Source organism: Gigantopelta aegis, chromosome 11 (assembly GCF_016097555.1).
Source record: "Gigantopelta aegis isolate Gae_Host chromosome 11, Gae_host_genome, whole genome shotgun sequence".
NCBI lineage: Eukaryota > Metazoa > Mollusca > Gastropoda > Neomphalida > Peltospiridae > Gigantopelta > Gigantopelta aegis.
Window position 1 is genome coordinate 14143954 of NC_054709.1, and position 26050 is coordinate 14170003.

General features: G+C 38.8%; 1 protein-coding gene across 1 annotated transcript in view; it reads left to right on the plus strand.

The window, feature by feature from the left end:
- The first annotated feature begins 2190 nt into the window (after positions 1-2190).
- Positions 2191-26050, plus strand: part of LOC121385034 (acetylcholinesterase-like) — a 28874-nt gene continuing 5014 nt past the window's right edge. The window contains exons 1-2 of the mRNA XM_041515570.1: positions 2191-3788; positions 25549-25763. Coding sequence (XP_041371504.1) covers positions 2308-3788; positions 25549-25763 — 1696 coding nt within the window. The 5' untranslated portion in view covers positions 2191-2307. The remainder of the gene's footprint in view (positions 3789-25548; positions 25764-26050) is intronic.

A 26050-nucleotide genomic window follows, 5' to 3' on the forward strand; every position in this document is an offset into this window, starting at 1 on the left:
ACCATACTCACTAAATCCCGATTGAAGTACTTGCATCATTATTAACAAAATAAATCTAAATAGAGGGAAGCAACACACTCTGCACATTAAAAAAGTACTGACTTAATGTGCGCCCTGTATTATTAACAACTATAATAAATTACTTTCCTATCTTGAGTTACTTATATATTTTCCTCACATTTTGTTCAGACAAAAATCATGAAAAACTATTATGATGACCATACATATACCACGTATCAAATTGTACCCATGCCACCTATATTGACTTCGCTGAGATCTTCTAGGACAAAAAGCAGGTAATTTTTCGTCGTCTGCCATTTTACTTGTTTATGGATTAGTCTTTAAGAGGGGTCGAAGCATCCGAAGTATGTGACGTAATTAACATGATGTCATCACTATCGCGTTATACCATGACGCATGTCATGACGTTGTTAGATTCCGTTACATCCTTCCACCCCTCATAGAGAGTTTTCCATAAAAAAAAAAAAGTCAAATGGCAACCGACTAAAAATTACATGCTTTTTGTCTTAGAAGATCTGAGCGAAGTCGAATTCTGTGGGGAATGAATGAATGTTTAACGACACCCCAGCACGAAAAATACATCGGCTATTGGGTGTCAAACTATGGTAATGCAAATAAATAAAGTGATGATCAACATCAATATAAAAATTCAAGGTTTAAGCGAGAACAGTGTAAAGGACTGTGCAAAAACACAAATATCACAGAATTTTATGGATACTGAATTTTACTCAAAACTTCAATTTTGTGCTGTATTGGCCATTCTCAAAGAAAATGTTACACCCCTGCACCACGGTGAGGTTACAGCACGCGCAGGGGCTGTGGGGAAAGTGCATATAAAAAATCCTTTGCTGCATTAGGAAAAATGTACCGGGTTTCCTCTGACGACTACGAGTCAGAATTACCAAATGTTTGACATCCAATAGCCGATGATTAATTATGCAATGTGCTCCAGTGGTGTCGTTAAACAAAACAAAATGTGGTTATCATCTAGCATGTGGAATCTATGCCATTGTAAGGTTTTTTCCACGATTTCTGCCTGGGCAAAATGGCGGAGGGGGGGGGGGGGGATGTAACGGTAATTATTAAAGGTAGGTTAATAATGTATCGTAGTTGTTAACAATGTGGTTCGGACGTCCGTGAAACAAGAGTCTGTGACGCTGAATCGGGGAAATATCCGATAAGTAGATTACAGCCCGTATCCATAAGTTTTACGTCTCAGAGCTAGGACGTTTTTTTAAAAACATAGAATAATGCTTTTAGTGGTATTAGAAACATCAGGATCACCTGAAACAAATTATGAAAAATATGCCTTAGTGTTTAAAAACTGGTCTAGTTGTCGCCATCTTGGATTTTTAAAATTCCTGAAGGGTGCCCGGATGGCACCCACAGCAATATAGATATAGACCCACTACAGAGTCAGAATCCGCAAAGAACAACTGTGCATCAAATGGTGTACACCCAAGTGGTAATTCCTCCAGACTAAACCAGGATCTGTCGCTTTAATCAGTACAATAGGGTTTGTCATTGAACGATCTGATCTTTCCCTTTGTTACACTGAGATAGTACTCCCAAATGGTAATTCCTCCAGACTAAACCAGGATCTGTCGCTTTAATCAGTACAATAGGGTTTGTCATTGAACGATCTTTCCCTTTGTTACACTGAGATAGTACTCCCAAGTGGTAATTCCTCCAGACTAAACCAGGATCTGTCGCTTTAATCAGTACAATAGGGTTTGTCATTGAACGATCTTTCCCTTTGTTACACTGAGATAGTACTCCCAAGTGGTAATTCCTCCAGACTAAACCAGGATCTGTCGCTTTAATCAGTACAATAGGGTTTGTCATTGAACGATCTTTCCCTTTGTTACACTGAGATAGTACTCCCAAGTGGTCATTCCTCCAGACTAAACCAGGATCTGTCGCTTTAATCAGTACAATAGGGTTTGTCATTGAACGATCTTTCCCTTTGTTACACTGAGATAGTACTCAAATAATAATAATTCCATATACTTACCTTTTCTCACATCCAATAGCTGATGTCTTCTTTTTTCTTTCTTTCTTTTCTTTCTTTCTTTTCTTTCTTTTTTTTTTGCTTGAATGTCGTTAAACATTCATTCATTTCGTTTCTTTTAAGCATAATTTATGTTTTTGTCTTCTGCTTTCAGATAACAGCTGTAAATCAGACTTAAGTAAACTTCAAAATATTGTTCATATGCTCTACATTCCAGCAACTCAACACAGACGATGCCTTAAGACTAATCTAGAAGAAGAATAAAGATTATAAAAATGTATTCCATGCTTAACTATGCTGTGGCAATTCAGACTCTTTGCGTTGTGTCTGTTCTAAGTCACAAACCCACTGTAATGACAACAAAAGGACCAGTTCGAGGATTCGCCAAGAATGTCAATCACGTCCACATGTCTGTCTTTCTGGGCATTCCATACGCAAAACCTCCCACGGAGATGCTCAGATTCAAGCCTCCGGAATCACCCGACAGCTGGAATTCCACTGGTGTCATCAACGTGACTCAATCGAAACCTTCCTGTCCCCAGACCAAGGACGGAGTCTCGAACGCGTTCGGGCCAGGCTTCGAAATTACGGAAACGAACGAAGACTGTCTGTATCTAAATATCTTTGTGCCAGGGACAAAAAGAAAACCCCTTTTCGGTTCTTGGCCTGTCGTAGTGTTTCTACACGGCGGGGGTTTCCAAATGGGATCCGGGACACTCTTCGATGGCAGTGTTTTAGCGGTATATGGAAGCGTGATTGTCGTTACGATGAACTTCCGTATCGGGGTTCTAGGTTTTCTGTCAACAGAAGACTCGGCTGCCCCCGGTAACTGGGGTTTGTTAGATCAAAGGTTGGCTCTGCAGTGGATACAAGACAACATCCACGGATTTGGGGGAGATAGAAAGAAGGTGACGATTTTCGGGCATGAATCCGGTGCTTACAGCGTCGGACTACACATTCTGAGTCCGATGTCACGTGGTCTGTTCGCACGAGCTATATCTCTGGGCGGGGCAATAGCCTCACCGGCTCTGTTGAACACAGATGTTAGAAAGAGGGTCAGACATTTGGCGATGATGCTCAACTGTCCGTATGTGATGAAAGACGAGGTCTCGTCGGAGAAGGTCGTGTCCTGTCTGAGGAAAGTTCCAGTTTCAGATCTCATCAGACACGACCAGTACTCTGACGGAGCATTTACGCCAACGGTTGACAACCATTTCATACCACGTGACCCAATCACCATATTGAAATCCACACACTTTACCGCTGTAGACTACATCATTGGTGGAAACGCAGACGAAGGGACGAATATTGCTAACAATATACAAAACTTTTTCACTGGTCCTGGAATGAGTCAGTCGGATTTTGACAAATATACATCCAGCATCTCATCCTTAGCACTTAAAAAGCCAATACCAAAAATTGTTGAACCAACATTAGCAGCAATGATCTCATCAAAGTATTATCCAAAGGAGGTAAATCATGGCGACTTCCGAAGATCCTATTTGGACGCTTTAGGAGATGTTATGAACAGCAAGATATTTAAGACTGGAATGTGTTACTCGAAAAGGGGGAAAGTTTTCGTCTATCAGTTCACGTACAGGCCATCGCACGCTCGTTTCCCTAGTTACGTGGGGGCGGGCCACACCGAGGAACTTCAGTTCATCCTCGGTTACATTTTGAATTCTAACGAAACAGACGAAGAGAAGAAGCTGTCAGCGGATTGGATGAAAACCTGGGGAGACTTTGCCTGGACAGGGTAAGCGGGTTTCTTCTCTTTCTGCAGATAGATTCATCCTTCCAAATAACTTATTTATTTATTTGTTTATCTGTTTTTGTATTCGTATTTGTTTTCAATTATAAAAAAACAGCTATAATTGTAAAAACAAAAACAAACAAAAACAAACAAAAAAACCCCAACAACAACACCTTTAATGTTTGAAAACCAGAGCCTGCTACTTTAATGAACTACCTAGCACGACGGTAGATAATTTTAGCTGCTGAAGTTTACTGTTAGTATTTATAATACGTACCCTTATTTCTTTCCATCACTATATTTGAGCCAGTGCTCCACAACTGGTGTAACAAATGCCATGGTATGTACTATCATGTCTGTGGGATGGTGCATATAAATGATCCCTTGCTGCTAATGGAAAAGAGTACCCCATGAAGTGGCAACAGCAGGTTTCCTCTGTCAATATCTGTGTAGCCCTTAACCATATGTCTGACACCATATAACCGTAAATAAAATGTGTTGAGTGCGTCGTTAACTTAAACATTTCTTTCATTTCCTTCACTATATTTGACACTTCGCCTCCAACCTTGACTAGTGCACGCACACTTGATACTGTGATGAGGCCCTGCGCTCTATAGCTAGGTCACTCGGTTGACTAGTCACTGGTGACAAATTTGTGTCGGGTAACATTGACGCAACACCTCGGTGGCGTTGTGGTTAGGCCATCGGTCTACAGGCTGGTAGGTACTGGGTTCGGATTCCAGTCGAGGCATGGGATTGTTAATCCAGATATCGACTCCAAACCCTGAGTGAGTGCTTCGCAAGGCTCAATGGGTAGGTGTGAACCACTTGCACCGACCAGTGATCCATAATTGGTTCAACAAAGGCCATGGTTTGTGCTATCCTGCCTGTGGGAAGCGCAAATAAAAGATCCCTTGCTGCCTGTCGTAAAAGAGTAGCCTATGTGGCGACAGCGGGTTTCCTCTAAAAAACAGTGTCAGAATGACCATATGTTTGACGTCCAATAGCCGATGATAAGATAAAAAAATCAATGTGCTCTAGTGGCGTCGTTAAATAAAACAAAACCCGCAAACAGGATAGCACACACCACGGCTTTTGATATACATGTATCAGTCGTGATGCACTGGTTAGAACAAGAAATCAGTTTAACAGCACATGCAGAACATGTAAAGTTTTTACCCCTAAAATAAATTGGCCTGCGTGACAGGGGAGAATACGATGGAAACTAGTCAAATTGTTCCCCAGGGTTCGCCCTCATAAACATACAATGGCTGGACGTAGCCCAGCGGTAAAGCGCTCGCCTGATGCGCGGTCGGTCTAGGGTCGATCCCCGACGGTGGGCCCATTGGGGGCTATTTCTCGTTCCAGCCAGTGGACCACGACTGGTATATCAAATGTTGTGGTATGTGCTAACCTGTCTGTGGGATGGTGCATATAAAAGGTCAAACTTATACTAAAGTGTCCTTATCAGGGGGTGGTCCATGTATCCGTATCAGGGGGTGGTCCATGTGCCCTTGTCAGGGGATGGTTCATGTGCCCTTGTCAGGGGATGGTCCATGTGCCCTTGTCAGGGGGTGGTCCATGTGCCCTTGTCAGGAGGAGGTCCATGTGATCTTGTCAGGGGATGATCCATGTGCCCTTGTCAGGGGATGGTCCATGTGCCCTTGTCAGGGGATGGTCCATGTGCCCTTGTCAGGGGGTGGTCCATGTGCCCTTGTCAGGAGGAGGTCCATGTGCTCTTGTCAGGCGATGGTCCATGTGCCCTTATTAGGGTGGTCCATTTGTCCTTATCAGGGGGTGGTTCATGTGCTCTTGTCAGGGGAAATATTTCACGATTTCGCCATTGTTTTTCCTTCGTTTGTTTTGGGTTGAATAACTCATAAGATCTACCACGTCATTGAGACCGGTGACTGAACTGATTTAGGGACATTTGTCGAGTAAACAATTTCCCAGTGCAGGGTTATAGATCAAATGTGAGCGTAACGTCGCTAGGATTTCAGTGAAACAATGACCCCGTGCACAACGGCGGTGAACAAACACCGCCATCAATCCGTAGATAGAAACCCCTTCCTTTTTTTTTTTTTTTTTTTTTTTGCTTTCTTCCTTCCATTTGTAAAATCCCCATGAAGGCACCTCATTTTGTTTTGGTTATAGGGGCAGGTTTTAGCACAGTCGGTTGAGTGCTTCTCAGTGGATGCTTTCAACTGATTGGGTTTTTTTCTCGTTGCAACCAGTGTAGCACAACTAGTCAAAGGCCGTGGTATGTGCTTTCCTGACTGTGGGAAAGTGTAGTGGGTTTTCTCTGATGCCTACGTGTCAGAATTACCAAATGGTTGACTTCCAATAGCCGATGATTAATTAATCAATGTGCTCTGATAATGTGTTAAATAAAACAAATTTAATTTTTTAATTTTTTTTTTGGAGGGGAGGGAGGATATATTACTTATTTGTAATTCTTGTTTTGCCACATCCAATAGCCGATGATTAATACATCAATGACCTTTGCAGTCTTTAAACAAAACAAACAAACTTTATTTAAACAACACAAACTTTATCTACCGTTGTGTCTCAGCTGAATATATATAATATATCTGTAGTGGGGGCAAGGCTCCGTTGTGTCTCAGCTGAATATATATAATATATCTGTAGTGGGGGCAAGGCCGCAGTTGTGTCTCAGCTGAATATATATAATATATATGTAGTGGGGGCAAGCCGTAGTTGTCTCTCAGCTGAATATATATAATATTATGCAGTGGGGGCAAGGCAGCAGTTGTCTCTCAGCTGAATATATATAATATATATGTAGTGGGGGCAAGGCCGTAGTTGTCTCTCAGCTGAATATATATAATATTATGTAGTGGGGGCAAGGCTGCAGTTGTCTCTCAGCTGAATATATATACTATTATGTAGTGGGGGCAAGGCCGTAGTTGTGTCTCAGCTGAATATATATAATATTATGTAGTGGGGGCAAGGCTGCCGTTGTGTCTCAGCTGAATATATATATATATAATATATATGTAGTGGGGGCAAGGCCGCAGTTGTCTCTCAGCTGAATATATATAATATATATGTAGTGGGGGCAAGGCCGTAGTTGTCTCTCAGCTGAATATATATAATATTATGTAGTGGGGGCAAGGCTGCCGTTGTGTCTCAGCTGAATATATATAATATATATATAGTAGGGGCAAGAACGCAGTTGTCTCTCAGCTGAATGTATATAATATATATATATATAGTAGGGGCAAGAACGCAGTTCTCTCTCAGCTGAATATATATAATATATATATATTAGGGGCAAGAACGCAGTTGTCTCTCAGCTGAATATATATAATATATATATAGTAGGGGCAAGAACGCAGTTGTCTCTCAGCTGAATATATATAATATATATATATGTAACGGGGGCAAGGCCGTAGTTGTCTCTCAGCTGAATATATATATAATATATATTTAGTAGGGGCAAGAACACAGTTGTCTCTCAGCTGAATATATAATATATATATGTAGTGGGGGCAAGGCCGTAGTTGTGTCTCAGCTGAATATATATAATATTATGTAGTGGGGGCAAGGCCGCCGTTGTGTCTCAGCTGAATATATATAATATATCTGTAGTGGGGGCAAGGCCGCAGTTGTGTCTCAGCTGAATATATACAATATATATATGTAGTGGGGGCAAGGCCGTAGTTGTCTATCAGCTGAATATATATAATAGTATGTACTGGGGGCAAGGCTGCAGTTGTCTCTCAGCTGAATATATATAATATATATGTAGTGGGGGCAAGGCCGTAGTTGTCTCTCAGCTGAATATATATAATATATATGTAGTGGGGGCAAGGCCGTAGTTGTCTCTCAGCTGAATATATATAATATTATGTAGTGGGGGCAAGGCCGTAGTTGTGTCTCAGCTGAATATATATAATATTATGTAGTGGGGGCAAGGCTGCCGTTGTGTCTCAGCTGAATATATATAATATATATATATAGTAGGGGCAAGAACGCAGTTGTCTCTCAGCTGAATGTATATAATATCTATATATATAGTAGGGGCAAGAACGCAGTTGTCTCTCAGCTGAATATATATAAAATATATATATTCGGGGCAAGAACGCAGTTGTCTCTCATCTGAATATATATAATATATATATAGTAGGGGCAAGATCGCAGTTGTCTCTCAGCTGAATACATATAATATATATATAGTAGGGGCAAGAACGCAGTGGTCTCTCAGCTGAATATATATAATATATATGTAGTGGGGGCAAGGCCGTAGTTGTCTCTCAGCTGAATATATATAATATTATGTAGTGGGGGCAAGGCTGTAGTTGTCTCTCAGCTGAATATATATAATATATATATATAGTAGGGGCAAGAACGCAGTTGTCTCTCAGCTGAATATATATAATATATCTGTAGTGGGGGCAAGGCTGCAGTTGTGTCTCAGCTGAATATATATAATATATCTGTAGTAGGGGCAAGGCTGCAGTTGTCTCTCAGCTGAATATATATAATATATATATAGTGGGGGCAAGGCCGCAGTTGTCTCTCAGCTGAATATATATAATATATCTGTAGTGGGGGCAAGGCTGCAGTTGTGTCTCAGCTGAATATATATAATATATCTGTAGTAGGGGCAAGGCTGCAGTTGTGTCTCAGCTGAATATATATAATATATATGTAGTGGGGGCAAGGCCGTAGTTGTCTCTCAGCTGAATATATATAATATTATGTAGTGGGGGCAAGGCTGCCGTTGTGTCTCAGCTGAATATATATAATATATATATAGTAGGGGCAAGAACGCAGTTGTCTCTCAGCTGAATATATAATATATATATATAGTCGGGGGAAGAACGCAGTTGTCTCTCAGCTGAATATATATAATATATATGTAGTGGGGGCAAGAACGCAGTTGTCTCTCAGCTGAATATATATAATATATATATAGTAGGGGCAAGAACGCAGTTGTCTCTCAGCTGAATATATATAATATATATATGTAGTGGGGGCAAGAACCGCAGTTGTCTCTCAGCTGAATATATATAATATATATATGTAGTAGGGGCAAGAACGCAGTTGTCTCTCAGCTGAATATATATAATATATATATATATAGTAGGGGCAAGAACGCAGTTGTCTCTCAGCTGAATATATATAATATATATATGTAGTGGGGGCAAGAACGCAGTTGTCTCTCAGCTGAATATATATAATATATATGTAGTGGGGGCAAGGCTGCAATTGTCTCTCAGCTGAATATATATAATATATATATGTAGCGGGGGCAAGGCCGTAGTTGTCTCTCAGCTGAATATATATAATATATATATAGTAGGGGCAAGAACGCAGTTGTCTCTCAGCTGAATATATATAATATATTTATAGTCGGGGCAAGAACGCAGTTGTCTCTCAGCTGAATATATATAATATATATGTAGTGGGGGCAAGAGCGCAGTTGTCTCTCAGCTGAATATATATAATATATATATAGTAGGGGCAAGAACGCAGTTGTCTCTCAGCTGAATATATATAATATATCTGTAGTGGGGGCAAGCCTGCAGTTGTGTCTCAGCTGAATATATATAATATATCTGTAGTAGGGGCAAGGCTGCAGTTGTGTCTCAGCTGAATATATATAATATATATGTAGTGGGGGCAAGGCTGAAGTTGTGTCTCAGCTGAATATATATAATATATATGTAGTGGGGGCAAGGCCGTAGTTGTCTCTCAGCTGAATATATATAATATTATGTAGTGGGGGCAAGGCTGCAGTTGTCTCTCAGCTGAATATATATAATATTATGTAGTGGGGGCAAGGCTGCAGTCGTCTCTCAGATGAATACATATAATATATATGTAGTGGGGGCAAGAACGCAGTTGTCTCTCAGCTGAATATATATAATATATATGTAGTGGGGGCAAGGCTGCAATTGTCTCTCAGCTGAATATATATAATATATATATGTAGCGGGGACAAGGCCGTAGTTGTCTCTCAGCTGAATATATATAATATATATATAGTAGGGGCAAGAACGCAGTGGTCTCTCAGCTGAATATATATAATATATATGTAGTGGGGGCAAGGCCGCAGTTGTCTCTCAGCTGAATATATATAATATATATGTAGTGGGGGCAAGGCTGCAGTTGTCTCTCAGCTGAATATATATAATATATATATAGTAGGGGGGGCAGAACGCAGTTGTCTCTCAGCTGAATATATATAATATATATATAGTGGGGGCAAGAACGCAGTTGTCTCTCAGCTGAATATATATAATATATATATAGTAGGGGCAAGAACGCAGTTGTCTCTCAGCTGAATATATATAATATATATATAGTAGGGGCAAGAACGCAGTGGTCTCTCAGCTGAATATATATAATATATATGTAGTGGGGGCAAGGCCGTAGTTGTCTCTCAGCTGAATATATATAATATTATGTAGTGGGGGCAAGGCTGTAGTTGTCTCTCAGCTGAATATATATAATATATATGTAGTGGGGGCAAGGCTGCAGTTGTCTCTCAGCTGAATATATATAATATATATGTAGTGGGGGCAAGGCCGTAGTTGTCTCTCAGCTGAATATATATAATATTATGTAGTGGGGGCAAGGCTGTAGTTGTCTCTCAGCTGAATATATATAATATATATATATAGTAGGGGCAAGAACGCAGTTGTCTCTCAGCTGAATATATATAATATATTTATAGTCGGGGCAAGAACGCAGTTGTCTCTCAGCTGAATATATATAATATATATGTAGTGGAGGCAAGAACGCAGTTGTCTCTCAGCTGAATATATATAATATATATATAGTAGGGGCAAGAACGCAGTTGTCTCTCAGCTGAATATATATAATATATATGTAGTGGGGGCAAGGCCGTAGTTGTCTCTCAGCTGAATATATATAATATTATATAGTGGGGGCAAGGCTGCAGTTGTCTCTCAGCTGAATATATATAATATATATATAGTAGGGGCAAGAACGCAGTTGTCTCTCAGCTGAATATATATAATATATATGTAGTGGGGGCAAGGCTGCAGTTGTCTCTCAGCTGAATATATATAATATATATGTAGTGGGGGCAAGAACGCAGTTGTCTCTCAGCTGAATATATATAATATATATATAGTAGGGGCAAGAACGCAGTTGTCTCTCAGCTGAATATATATAATATATATGTAGTGGGGGCAAGAACGCAGTTGTCTCTCAGCTGAATATATATAATATATCTGTAGTAGGGGCAAGGCTGCAGTTGTGTCTCAGCTGAATATATATAATATATATGTAGTGGGGGCAAGGCCGTAGTTCTCTCTCAGCTGAATATATATAATATTATGTAGTGGGGGCAAGGCTGGCGTTGTGTCTCAGCTGAATATATATAATATATATATAGTAGGGGCAAGAACGCAGTTGTCTCTCAGCTGAATATATAATATATATATATAGTCGGGGGAAGAACGCAGTTGTCTCTCAGCTGAATACATATAATATATATGTAGTGGGGGCAAGGCCGTAGTTGTCTCTCAGCTGAATATATATAATATTATATAGTGGGGGCAAGGCTGCAGTTGTGCCTCAGCTGAATATATATAATATATATATAGTAGGGGCAAGAACGCAGTTGTCTCTCAACTGAATGTATATAATATATATATATAGTAGGGGCAAGAACGCAGTTGTCTCTCAGCTGAATATATATAATATATATATAGTAGGGGCAAGAACGCAGTTGTCTCTCAGCTGAATATATATAATATTATGTAGTGGGGGCAAGACTGCAGTTGTCTCTTAGCTGAATACATATAATATATATGTAGTGGGGGCAAGGCCGTAGTTGTCTCTCAGCTGAATATATATAATATTATGTAGTGGGGTCAAGGCTGCAGTTGTCTCTCAACTGAATACATATAATATATATATAGTAGGGGCAAGAACGCAGTGGTCTCTCAGCTGAACATATATAATATATATGTAGGGGGGGCAAGGCCGTAGTTGTCTCTCAGCTGAATATATATAATATTATGTAGTGGGGGCAAGGCTGTAGTTGTGTCTCAGCTGAATATATATAATATATATATAGTAGGGGCAAGAACGCAGTTGTCTCTCAGCTGAATATATATAATATATACATAGTCGGGGCAAGAACGCAGTTGTCTCTCAGCTGAATATATATAATATATATGTAGTGGGGGCAAGAACGCAGTTGTCTCTCAGCTGAATATATATAATATATATATAGTAGGGGCAATAACGCAGTTGTCTCTCAGCTGAATATATATAATATATATATGTAGCGGGGGCAAGGCCGTAGTTGTCTCTCAGCTGAATATATATAATATATATATATAGTAGGGGCAAGAACGCAGTTGTCTCTCAGCTGAATAAATATAATATATATATGTAGTGGGGGCAAGAACGCAGTTGTCTCTCAGCTGAATATATATAATATATATGTAGTGGGGGCAAGGCTGCAGTTGTCTCTCAGCTGAATATATATAATATATATATGTAGCGGGTGCAAGGCCGTAGTTGTCTCTCAGCTGAATATATACAATATATATATAGTAGGGGCAAGAACGCAGTTGTCTCTCAGCTGAATATATATAATATATATATGTAGTGGGGGCAAGAACGCAGTTGTCTCTCAGCTGAATATATACAATATATATATAGTAGGGGGAAGGCTGCAGTTCTTTCTCAGCTGAATAAATATAATATATATATAGTAGGGGCAAGAACGCAGTTGTCTCTCAGCTGAATATATATAATATATATGTAGTGGGGGCAAGGCCGTAGTTGTCTCTCAGCTGAATAAATATAATATTATGTAGTGGGGGCAAGGCCGTAGTTGTGTCTCAGCTGAATATATATAATATTATGTATTGGGGGCAAGGCTGCCGTTGTGTCTCAGCTGAATATATATAATATATGTGTAGTGGGGGCAAGGCCGTAGTTGTCTCTCAGCTGAATATATATAATATTATATAGTGGGGACAAGGCTGCAGTTGTGCCTCAGCTGAATATATATAATATATATATAGTAGGGGCAAGAACGCAGTTGACTCTCAACTGAATGTATATAATATATATATATAGTAGGGGCAAGAACGCAGTTGTCTCTCAGCTGAATATATATAATATATATATAGTAGGGGCAAGAACGCAGTTGTCTCTCAGCTGAATATATATAATATATATATGTAACAGGGGCAAGGCCGTAGTTGTCTCTCAGCTGAATATATATAATATTATATAGTGGGGGCAAGGCTGCCGTTGTGCCTCAGCTGAATATATATAATATATATATAGTAGGGGCAAGAACGCAGTTGTCTCTCAGCTGAATATATATAATATATATAGTAGTAGGGGCAAGAACGCAGTTGTCTCTCAGCTGAATATATATAATATATATATAGTAGGGGCAAGAACGCAGTTGTCTCTCAGCTGAATATATATAATATATATATAGTGGGGCAAGAACGCAGTTGTCTCTCAGCTGAATATATATAATATATATGTAGTGGGGGCAAGGCGCAGTTGTCTCTCAGCTGAATATATATAATATATATATAGTAGGGGCAAGAACGCAGTTGTCTCTCAGCTGAATATATATAATATATATATGTAGTAGGGGCAAGGCCGCAGTTGTCTCTCAGCTGAATATATATATATATATGTAGTGGGGGCAAGGCCGCAGTTGTCTCTCAGCTGAATATATATAATATATATGTAGTGGGGGCAAGGCCGCAGTTGTCTCTCAGCTGAATATATATAATATATATGTAGTGGGGGCAAGGCTGCAGTTGTCTCTCAGCTGAATATATATAATATATATATGTAGTGGGGGCAAGGCCGCAGTTGTCTCTCAGCTGAATATATATAATATATATATAGTGGGGGCAAGAACGCAGTTGTCTCTCAGCTGAATATATATAATATATATATGTAGTGGGGGCAAGGCCGCAGTTGTCTCTCAGCTGAATATATATAATATATATATAGTAGGGGCAAGAACGCAGTTGTCTCTCAGCTGAATATATATAATATATATATAGTAGTGGGGGCAAGAACGCAGTTGTCTCTCAGCTGAATATATATAATATATATATATAGTGGGGGCAAGAACGCAGTTGTCTCTCAGCTGAATATATATAATATATATATATGTAGGGGGGCAAGGCCGTAGTTGTCTCTCAGCTGAATATATATAATATATATAGTGGGGCAAGGCTGCAGTTGTCTCTCAGCTGAATATATATAATATATATATAGTAGGGGGCAAGAACGCAGTTGTCTCTCAGCTGAATATATATAATATATATAGTGGGGGCAAGAACGCAGTTGTCTCTCAGCTGAATATATATAATATATATATAGTGGGGGCAAGAACGCAGTTGTCTCTCAGCTGAATATATATAATATATATATAGTAGGGGCAAGGCTGCAGTTGTCTCTCAGCTGAATATATATAATATATATATAGTAGGGGCAAGAACGCAGTTGTCTCTCAGCTGAATATATATAATATATATGTAGTGGGGGCAAGGCCGCAGTTGTCTCTCAGCTGAATATATATAATATATATGTAGTGGGGGCAAGGCCGCAGTTGTGTCTCAGCTGAATATATATAATATATATGTAGTGGGGGCAAGGCTGCAGTTGTCTCTCAGCTGAATATATATAATATATATGTAGTGGGGGGCAAGGCCGCAGTTGTCTCTCAGCTGAATATATATAATATATATATAGTGGGGGCAAGGCTGCAGTTGTCTCTCAGCTGAATATATATAATATATATATAGTAGGGGCAAGAACGCAGTTGTCTCTCAGCTGAATATATATAATATATATATAGTAGGGGCAAGAACGCAGTTGTCTCTCAGCTGAATATATATAATATATATATAGTAGGGGCAAGGCCGCAGTTGTCTCTCAGCTGAATATATATAATATATATATAGTAGGGGCAAGAACGCAGTTGTCTCTCAGCTGAATATATATAATATATATGTAGTGGGGGCAAGGCCGCAGTTGTCTCTCAGCTGAATATATATAATATATATGTAGTGGGGGCAAGGCCGCAGTTGTCTCTCAGCTGAATATATATAATATATATGTAGTGGGGGCAAGGCTGCAGTTGTCTCTCAGCTGAATATATATAATATATATATAGTGGGGGCAAGAACGCAGTTGTCTCTCAGCTGAATATATATAATATATATAGTAGGGGCAAGGGCAGTTGTCTCTCAGCTGAATATATATATATATATATAGTAGTAGGGGCAAGAACGCAGTTGTCTCTCAGCTGAATATATATAATATATATGTAGTGGGGGCAAGGCTGCAGTTGTCTCTCAGCTGAATATATATAATATATATGTAGTGGGGGCAAGGCTGCAGTTGTCTCTCAGCTGAATATATATAATATATATGTAGTGGGGGCAAGTTGTCTCTCAGCTGAATATATATAATATATATGTAGTGGGGGCAAGCCGCAGTTGTCTCTCAGCTGAATATATATAATATATATATAGTGGGGGCAAGGCTGCAGTTGTCTCTCAGCTGAATATATATAATATATATAGTATTGTAGCTGAATATATATAATATATATATAGTCGGGGCAAGGCCGCAGTTGTCTCTCAGCTGAATATATATAATATATATATAGTGGGGGCAAGAACGCAGTTGTCTCTCAGCTGAATATATATAATATATATATAGTGGGGGCAAGAACGCAGTTGTCTCTCAGCTGAATATATATAATATATATATAGTGGGGGCAAGGCTGCAGTTGTCTCTCAGCTGAATATATATATATATATATATAGGGGCAAGAACGCAGTTGTCTCTCAGCTGAATATATATAATATATATATGTAGTGGGGCAAGAACGCAGTTGTCTCTCAGCTGAATATATATAATATATATGTAGTGGGGGCAAGGCCGCAGTTGTCTCTCAGCTGAATATATATAATATATATATAGTGGGGGCAAGGCTGCAGTTGTCTCTCAGCTGAATATATATAATATATATATAGTAGGGGCAAGAACGCAGTTGTCTCTCAGCTGAATATATATAATATATATATAGTGGGGGCAAGAACGCAGTTGTCTCTCAGCTGAATATATATAATATATATGTAGTGGGGGCAAGAACGCAGTTGTCTCTCAGCTGAATATATATAATATATATATAGTAGGGGCAAGAACGCAGTTGTCTCTCAGCTGAATATATATAATATATATGTAGTGGGGGCAAGGCCGCAGTTGTCTCTCAGCTGAATATATATAATATATATGTAGTGGGGGCAAGGCCGCAGTTGTCTCTCAGCTGAATATATATAATATATATGTAGTGGGGGCAAGGCCGCAGTTGTCTCTCAGCTGAATATATATAATATATATGTAGTGGGGGCAAGGCCGTAGTTGTCTCTCAGCTGAATATATATAATATATATGTAGTGGGGGCAAGGCTGCAGTTGTCTCTCAGCTGAATATATATAATATATATATAGTAGGGGCAAGAACGCAGTTGTCTCTCAGCTGAATATATATATATATATATAGTAGGGGCAAGAACGCAGTTGTCTCTCAGCTGAATATATATAATATATATAGTGGGGGCAAGAACGCAGTTGTCTCTCAGCTGAATATATATAATATATATATAGTAGGGGGCAAGAACGCAGTTGTCTCTCAGCTGAATATATATATATATATATGTAGTGGGGGCAAGGCCGTAGTTGTCTCTCAGCTGAATATATATAATATATATATAGTAGGGGCAAGAACGCAGTTGTCTCTCAGCTGAATATATATAATATATATGTAGTGGGGGCAAGAACGCAGTTGTCTCTCAGCTGAATATATATAATATATATGTAGTGGGGGCAAGGCTGCAGTTGTCTCTCAGCTGAATATATATAATATATATGTAGTGGGGGCAAGGCCGTAGTTGTCTCTCAGCTGAATATATATAATATATATATAGTAGGGGCAAGAACGCAGTTGTCTCTCAGCTGAATATATATAATATATATGTAGTGGGGGCAAGAACGCAGTTGTCTCTCAGCTGAATATATATAATATATATATAGTAGGGGCAAGGCTGCAGTTGTCTCTCAGCTGAATATATATAATATATATATAGTAGGGGGCAAGAACGCAGTTGTCTCTCAGCTGAATATATATAATATATATGTAGTGGGGGCAAGGCCGTAGTTGTCTCTCAGCTGAATATATATAATATATATGTAGTGGGGGCAAGGCCGCAGTTGTCTCTCAGCTGAATATATATAATATATATGTAGTGGGGGCAAGGCGCAGTTGTCTCTCAGCTGAATATATATAATATATAGTGGGGGCAAGGCCGTAGTTGTCTCTCAGCTGAATATATATAATATATATATAGTAGGGGGCAAGGCTGCAGTTGTCTCTCAGCTGAATATATATAATATATATATAGTAGGGGCAAGAACTCTCAGCTGAATATATATATATATATATATAGTAGGGGCAAGAACGCAGTTGTCTCTCAGCTGAATATATATAATATATATATATAGGGGCAAGAGTTGTCTCTCAGCTGAATATATATAATATATATAGTAGGGGGGCAAGTTTGTCTCTCAGCTGAATATATATAATATATATGTAGTGGGGGGGCAAGAACGCAGTTGTCTCTCAGCTGAATATATATAATATATATAGTAGTGGGGGCAAGGCTGCAGTTGTCTCTCAGCTGAATATATATAATATATATATAGTAGGGGCAAGAACGCAGTTGTCTCTCAGCTGAATATATATAATATATATGTAGTAGGGGGGCAAGGCCGCAGTTGTCTCTCAGCTGAATATATATAATATATATGTAGTGGGGGCAAGGCCGTAGTTGTCTCTCAGCTGAATATATATAATATATATATAGTGGGGGCAAGGCTGCAGTTGTCTCTCAGCTGAATATATATAATATATATATAGTAGGGGGCAAGAACGCAGTTGTCTCTCAGCTGAATATATATAATATATATATAGTCGGGGGAAGAACGCAGTTGTCTCTCAGCTGAATATATATAATATATATGTAGTGGGGGCAAGAACGCAGTTGTCTCTCAGCTGAATATATATAATATATATATAGTAGGGGCAAGAACGCAGTTGTCTCTCAGCTGAATATATATAATATATATATGTAGCGGGGGCAAGGCCGTAGTTGTCTCTCAGCTGAATATATATAATATATATATAGTAGGGGCAAGAACGCAGTTGTCTCTCAGCTGAATATATATAATATATATATGTAGTGGGGGCAAGAACGCAGTTGTCTCTCAGCTGAATATATATAATATATATGTAGTGGGGGCAAGGCTGCAATTGTCTCTCAGCTGAATATATATAATATATATATAGTAGGGGCAAGGCCGTAGTTGTCTCTCAGCTGAATATATATAATATATATAGTAGGGGCAAGAACGCAGTTGTCTCTCAGCTGAATATATATAATATATATATAGTAGTGGGGGCAAGAACGCAGTTGTCTCTCAGCTGAATATATATAATATATATATAGTAGGGGGGCAAGGCTGCAGTTGTCTCTCAGCTGAATATATATAATATATATAGTAAGAACGTAGGGCAAGAACGCAGTTGTCTCTCAGCTGAATATATATATATATGTAGTGGGGCAAGGCCGCAGTTGTCTCTCAGCTGAATATATATATATATGTAGTGGGGGCAAGGCCGCAGTTGTCTCTCAGCTGAATATATATAATATATATGTAGTGGGGGCAAGGCTGCAGTTGTCTCTCAGCTGAATATATATAATATATATGTAGTGGGGGCAAGGCCGCAGTTGTCTCTCAGCTGAATATATATAATATATATATAGTAGGGGCAAGAACGCAGTTGTCTCTCAGCTGAATATATATAATATATATATGTAGTAGGGGCAAGAACGCAGTTGTCTCTCAGCTGAATATATATAATATATATATAGTAGGGGCAAGAACGCAGTTGTCTCTCAGCTGAATATATATAATATATATATAGTAGGGGCAAGAACGCAGTTGTCTCTCAGCTGAATATATATAATATATATATGTAGTGGGGGCAAGGCCGCAGTTGTCTCTCAGCTGAATATATATAATATATATATAGTGGGGGCAAGGCCGCAGTTGTCTCTCAGCTGAAGTAGTGGGGGCAAGGCCGCAGTTGTCTCTCAGCTGAATATATATAATATATGTAGTATTGTAGCTGAATATATATAATATATATATGTAGTGGGGCAAGGCCGCAGTTGTCTCTCAGCTGAATATATATAATATATATGTAGTGGGGGCAAGGCCGCAGTTGTCTCTCAGCTGAATATATATAATATATATGTAGTGGGGGCAAGGCTGCAGTTGTCTCTCAGCTGAATATATATAATATATATATATAGTGGGGGCAAGGCCGCAGTTGTCTCTCAGCTGAATATATATAATATATATGTAGTGGGGGCAAGGCTGCAGTTGTCTCTCAGCTGAATATATATAATATATATATAGTGGGGGCAAGAACGCAGTTGTCTCTCAGCTGAATATATATAATATATATATATGTAGTGGGGGCAAGGCCGCAGTTGTCTCTCAGCTGAATATATATAATATATATATAGTGGGGGCAAGAACGCAGTTGTCTCTCAGCTGAATATATATAATATATATATATGTAGGGGGGCAAGGCCGCAGTTGTCTCTCAGCTGAATATATATAATATATATATAGTAGGGGCAAGAACGCAGTTGTCTCTCAGCTGAATATATATAATATATATATAGTGGGGGCAAGAACGCAGTTGTCTCTCAGCTGAATATATATAATATATATGTAGTGGGGGCAAGGCTCTCAGCTGAATATATATAATATATATATAGTAGGGGCAAGAACGCAGTTGTCTCTCAGCTGAATATATATAATATATATATAGTAGGGGCAAGGCCGCAGTTGTCTCTCAGCTGAATATATATAATATATATAGTAGGGGCAAGAACGCAGTTGTCTCTCAGCTGAATATATAAAATATATATAGTAGGGGGGCAAGGCCGCAGTTGTCTCTCAGCTGAATATATATAATATATATGTAGTGGGGGGCAAGACCGCAGTTGTGGCTGAATATATATAATATATATGTAGTGGGGGCAAGGCCGCAGTTGTCTCTCAGCTGAATATATATAATATATATGTAGTGGGGGCAAGGCTATGAATATATATATATATATAGTAGGGGCAAGAACGCAGTTGTCTCTCAGCTGAATATATATAATATATATATAGTAGGGGCAAGAACGCAGTTGTCTCTCAGCTGAATATATATAATATATATATGTAACAGTGGCAAGGCCGTAGTTGTCTCTCAGCTGAATATATATATATATATATATAGTAGGGGCAAGAACGCAGTTGTCTCTCAGCTGAATATATATATATATATATGTAGTGCGGGCAAGGCTGCTGTTGTGTCTCAGCTGAATATATATAATATATATGTAGTGGGGGCAAGGCCGCCGTTGTGTCTCAGCTGAATATATATAATATATCTGTAGTCGGGGCAAGGCCGCCGTTGTGTCTCAGCTGAATATATATAATATATCTGTAGTGGGGGCAAGGCCGCAGTTGTGTCTCAGCTGAATATATATAATATTATGTAGTCGGGGCAAGGCCGCAGTTGTCTCTCAGCTGAATATATATAATATTATGTAGTGGGGGCAAGGCCGCAGTTGTCTCTCAGCTGAATATATATAATATTATGTAGTGGGGGCAAGGCTGCAGTTGTCTCTCAGCTGAATACATATAATATATATGTAGTGGGGGCAAGGCCGTAGTTGTCTCTCAGCTGAATATATATAATATTATGTAGTGGGGGCAAGGCTGCAGTTGTCTCTCAGCTGAATACATATAATATATATATATAATAGGGGCAAGAACGCAGTTGTCTCTCAGCTGAATATATATAATATTATGTAGTGGGGGCAAGAACGCAGTTGTCTCTCAGCTGAATATATATAATATATACATGTATATGTAGTGGGGGCAAGGCCGTAGTTGTCTCTCAGCTGAATATATATAATATATATATAGTAGGGGCAAGAACGCAGTTGTCTCTCAGCTGAATATATATAATATATATACAGTAGGGGCAAGAACGCAGTTGTCTCTCAGCTGAATATATATAATATATATATGTAGCGGGGGCAAGGCCGTAGTTGTCTCTCAGCTGAATATATATATAATATATATATAGTAGGGGCAAGAACGCAGTTGTCTCTCAGCTGAATATATAAAATATATATGTAGTGGGGGCAAGGCTGCTGTTGTGTCTCCGCTGAATATATATAATATATCTGTAGTCGGGGCAAGACCGCCGTTGTGTCTCAGCTGAATATATATAATATATCTGTAGTGGGGACAAGGCCGCCGTTGTGTCTCAGCTGAATATATATAATACATCTGTAGTGGGGGCAAGCCGCAGTTGTGTCTCAGCTGAATATATATAATATATTTGTAGTGGGGGCAAGGCTGCCGTTGTGCCTCAGCTGAATATATATAATATATATATAGTAGGGGCAAGAACGCAGTTGTCTCTCAGCTGAATATATATAATATATATATAGTAGGGGCAAGAACGCAGTTGTCTCTCAGCTGAATATATATAATATATATATGTAACAGTGGCAAGGCCGTAGTTGTCTCTCAGCTGAATATATATATAATATATATATAGTAGGGGCAAGAACGCAGTTGTCTCTCAGCTGAATATATAATATATATATGTAGTGCGGGCAAGGCTGCTGTTGTGTCTCAGCTGAATATATATAATATATATGTAGTGGGGGCAAGGCCGCCGTTGTGTCTCAGCTGAATATATATAATATATCTGTAGTCGGGGCAAGGCCGCCGTTGTGTCTCAGCTGAATATATATAATATATCTGTAGTGGGGGCAAGGCCGCAGTTGTGTCTCAGCTGAATATATATAATATTATGTAGTCGGGGCAAGGCCGCAGTTGTCTGTCAGCTGAATATATATAATATTATGTAGTGGGGGCAAGGCCGTAGTTGTCTCTCAGCTGAATATATATAATATTATGTAGTGGGGGCAAGGCTGCAGTTGTCTCTCAGCTGAATACATATAATATATATGTAGTGGGGGCAAGGCCGTAGTTGTCTCTCAGCTGAATATATATAATATTATGTAGTGGGGGCAAGGCTGCAGTTGTCTCTCAGCTGAATACATATAATATATATATAATAGGGGCAAGAACGCAGTTGTCTCTCAGCTGAATATATATAATATATATATATGTAGTGGGGGCAAGGCCGTAGTTGTCTCTCAGCTGAATATATATAATATTATGTAGTGGGGGCAAGAACGCAGTTGTCTCTCAGCTGAATATATATAATATATACATGTATATGTAGTGGGGGCAAGGCCGTAGTTGTCTCTCAGCTGAATATATATAATATATATATAGTAGGGGCAAGAACGCAGTTGTCTCTCAGCTGAATATATATAATATATATATAGTCGGGGCAAGAACGCAGTTGTCTCTCAGCTGAATATATATAACATATATGTAGTGGGGGCAAGAACGCAGTTGTCTCTCAGCTGAATATATATAATATATATACAGTAGGGGCAAGAACGCAGTTGTCTCTCAGCTGAATATATATAATATATATATGTAGCGGGGGCAAGGCCGTAGTTGTCTCTCAGCTGAATATATATATAATATATATATAGTAGGGGCAAGAACGCAGTTGTCTCTCAGCTGAATATATAATATATATATGTAGTGGGGGCAAGGCTGCTGTTGTGTCTCCGCTGAATATATATAATATATCTGTAGTCGGGGCAAGACCGCCGTTGTGTCTCAGCTGAATATATATAATATATCTGTAGTGGGGGCAAGCCGCAGTTGTGTCTCAGCTGAATATATATAATATATTTGTAGTGGGGGCAAGGCCGCAGTTGTGTCTCAGCTGAATATATATAATATATATGTAGCGGAGGCAAGGCCACAGTTGTGTCTCAGCTGAATATATATAATATATATGTAGTGGGGGAAAGGCCGCCGTTGTGTATCAGCTGAATATATATAATATATATGTAGTGGGGGCAAGGCTGCAGTTGTGTCTCAGCTGAATATATATAATATATATGTAGTGGGGGCGGTAGATATATAAATAGCCCAATGGGGATAAGAAGAAGAAGTTTGTTTTGTTTAACGACACCACTAGAGCACATTTATTAATTTATTGATTAATTCAACTAATTAAAAAATTTCACGTTCCAACCAGTGCAGACTACTGGTCAAAAGCCGTGGTATGTGCCTTCTTGTCTGTGAAAAAGTGCATATAAAAGATCCCTTACTGCATTTGGAGAAACATAGCGGGTTTCCTCTCATAACTACGTGTCAGAATTACCACATGTTTGACATCCAATAGCCGACGATTAATTAACCAGTGTGCTCTAGTGGTGTCGTTAAACAAAACAAATTTTAACTGTATCACCTGAAAAATACGAAAAACTGCTTTTAGTTTACCTGGTACACAAAAGGTATGTAGTCTCCTGCTTATGGTAAAATGTATTTACCCGGGGAAAAAACCTTGCGAACAATCTATGATAGATACAGGGCTAATAGCCATCATTTCCCAAATGATCCTGGCCGGAGGCGAAACGATGAAAGATAAAAGAGAATGTGCCGTCATTGTAATACCTCATTTGTTTAGTACCAGCACCCACCTTTTGTGAATGAGAAATTCATATATCTAAGCAAATATTAATACATGTATGACACTCAACACTTGAATTTTATCAACTGTTTTCAATAACAAAGAAGTTATATGTTCCTAAATGATTAACGTTTATTTGTTTTGTTAAAGGGACAGTCCTGAGTTTACAACTATTGAAAAATGTTTCCGACCAATAGAGCCTTTTTGATGATGTAACATACAAATTAAATACATTTTCTTATTTAAAATATCAGTGTCTGTATTTACAAGGTGTTTGTTGTTTTTCTAATACTTGTAGTAGCCTAAACTGGATTTTACCTCCCAATATATATTACGAATTAAAGTAAAAACTGAGTGCTACAAACATTAGCATACGACCGCAAACGCATTCGATATACAGACACTTACTTGTATTCTAAACAAGAAAATGTATTTAGTATGAAATAGTAGTCGCCAACAAGGCTCTGTTATCGAAAACAACTTACAATGTCTGCAAACTCAGGACAGTCCCTTTAATTAGTAACATCTTACAATGGCTGCAAACTCAGGACAGTCTCTTTAATTAGTAACATCGTACAGTGGCTGCAAACTCAGGACAGTCCCTTTAATTAGTAACATCTTACAATGGCTGCAAACTCAGGACAGGCCCTTTAATTAGTAACATCTTACAATGGCTGCAAACTCAGGACAGTGCCTTTAATTAGTAACATCTTACAATGGCTGCAAACTCAGGACAGTCCCTTTAATTAGTAACATCTTACAATGGCTGCAAACTCAGGACAGGCCCTTTAATTAGTAACATCTTACAATGGCTGCAAACTCAGGACAGTGCCTTTAATTAGTAACATCTTACAATGGCTACAAACTCAGGACAGTCCCTTTAATTAGTAACATCTTACAATGGCTGCAAACTCAGGACAGGCCCTTTAATTAGTAACATCTTACAATGGCTGCAAACTCAGGACAGTCCCTTTAATTAGTAACATCTTACAATGGCTGCAAACTCAGGACAGTCCCTTTAATAAGTAACATCTTACAATGGCTGCAAACTCAGGACAGTCCCTTTAATAAGTAACATCTTACAATGGCTGCAAACTCAGAACAGTCCCTTTAATTAGTAACATCTTACAATGGCTGCAAACTCAGGACAGGCCCTTTAATTAGTAACATCTTACAATGGCTGCAAACTCAGGACAGTCCCTTTAAATGTTTTGTTTTGTTTTGTTAGTTTTTATTGGGTTTTTTTTTATCGTTGTTGTTGTTTTTAATATACTCCTTACAAAAAGATAAGCAACAAGGTTACCAGCCACATTTGAAAATGAAGTTTCAATTGACGATATTCTTAAAATGATTTGATGTTGTATTAATCCTTCTCCATCCACTGGCTATGTTTTATTACAATTAGGGGCGGGGCGTAGCCCAGTGGTAAAGAGTTCGCTTGATGCGCGGTCGGTCTGGGATCGATCTCCGTCGATGGGCCCATTGAGCTATTTCTATTTCCAGCCAGTGCACCACGACTGGTATATCAAAGGCCGTGGTATGTGTTATCCTGTCTGTGGGATGGTGCATACAAAAGATCCCTTGCTGCTAATCGAAAAGAGTAGCCCATTCCATCATTCATTTAATGATTGATTGATTGACTCACTGACTCACTGACTCACTGACCTTGACTGACTGACTGACTGACTGATTGATTGATTCATTGATTTATTCAATCTTTCATTTATTCATCTATCCATCCAACCATCCATCCACTCATTTACTCACTCAATCCCACCCACCCACCCACCCATTCATTCATTCATTCATTCATCAATTCATTCATTCATTCGTTATTCATTCGTGACTACCATGATGCCGTTAAACAGGTATTCAAATTAACTTAAATTATTTCCGATATCTAGATGAATATAATTAATTACATGTAGCATTAACAACAGAATGCTTAATTTAATCTGTTTTATTATTATTATTATTATTTTAATTTCAGGAATCCCAATTTCAACAACGGCAGTCTCGTCTGGACGCCCTATGGCTCCCCATCGTGGAGTTATTTACAAATAACGGTGAACATGACGAACCAAAATGTCAAGAGCGAGTGGAAACCTGGCGCCAGAAGGTTTTGGAACGAGGTTGTACCGGAAGTCGCCAAGCTGGCGAGTAGCTTGGCGAGTACTACTCCCAAAATGCCTGTCATGAAATGTGGTACGTATACACACAAACTCGGAACAAAAACATATTTATTACGTTTGATAAGCTTAAATAAGCTAAAGCGTATTGGTCATGTTTATTTTATTTAACGACACCCCAGCACGAAAAATAAATAGGGTGATTCCAACAAGAGATAATGATAACAGTGTGCAGGTTTCCGCCAAAAGTGGGAAAGGATGCTGGTCTCCCCCTCTTTAAATCTGCCCTTGCACAGTTATGTCGGCGTCCTTAAAAGACTCCACACAGGTCTTAGACCAGACTGTACTCTTTATTCTGGTGAT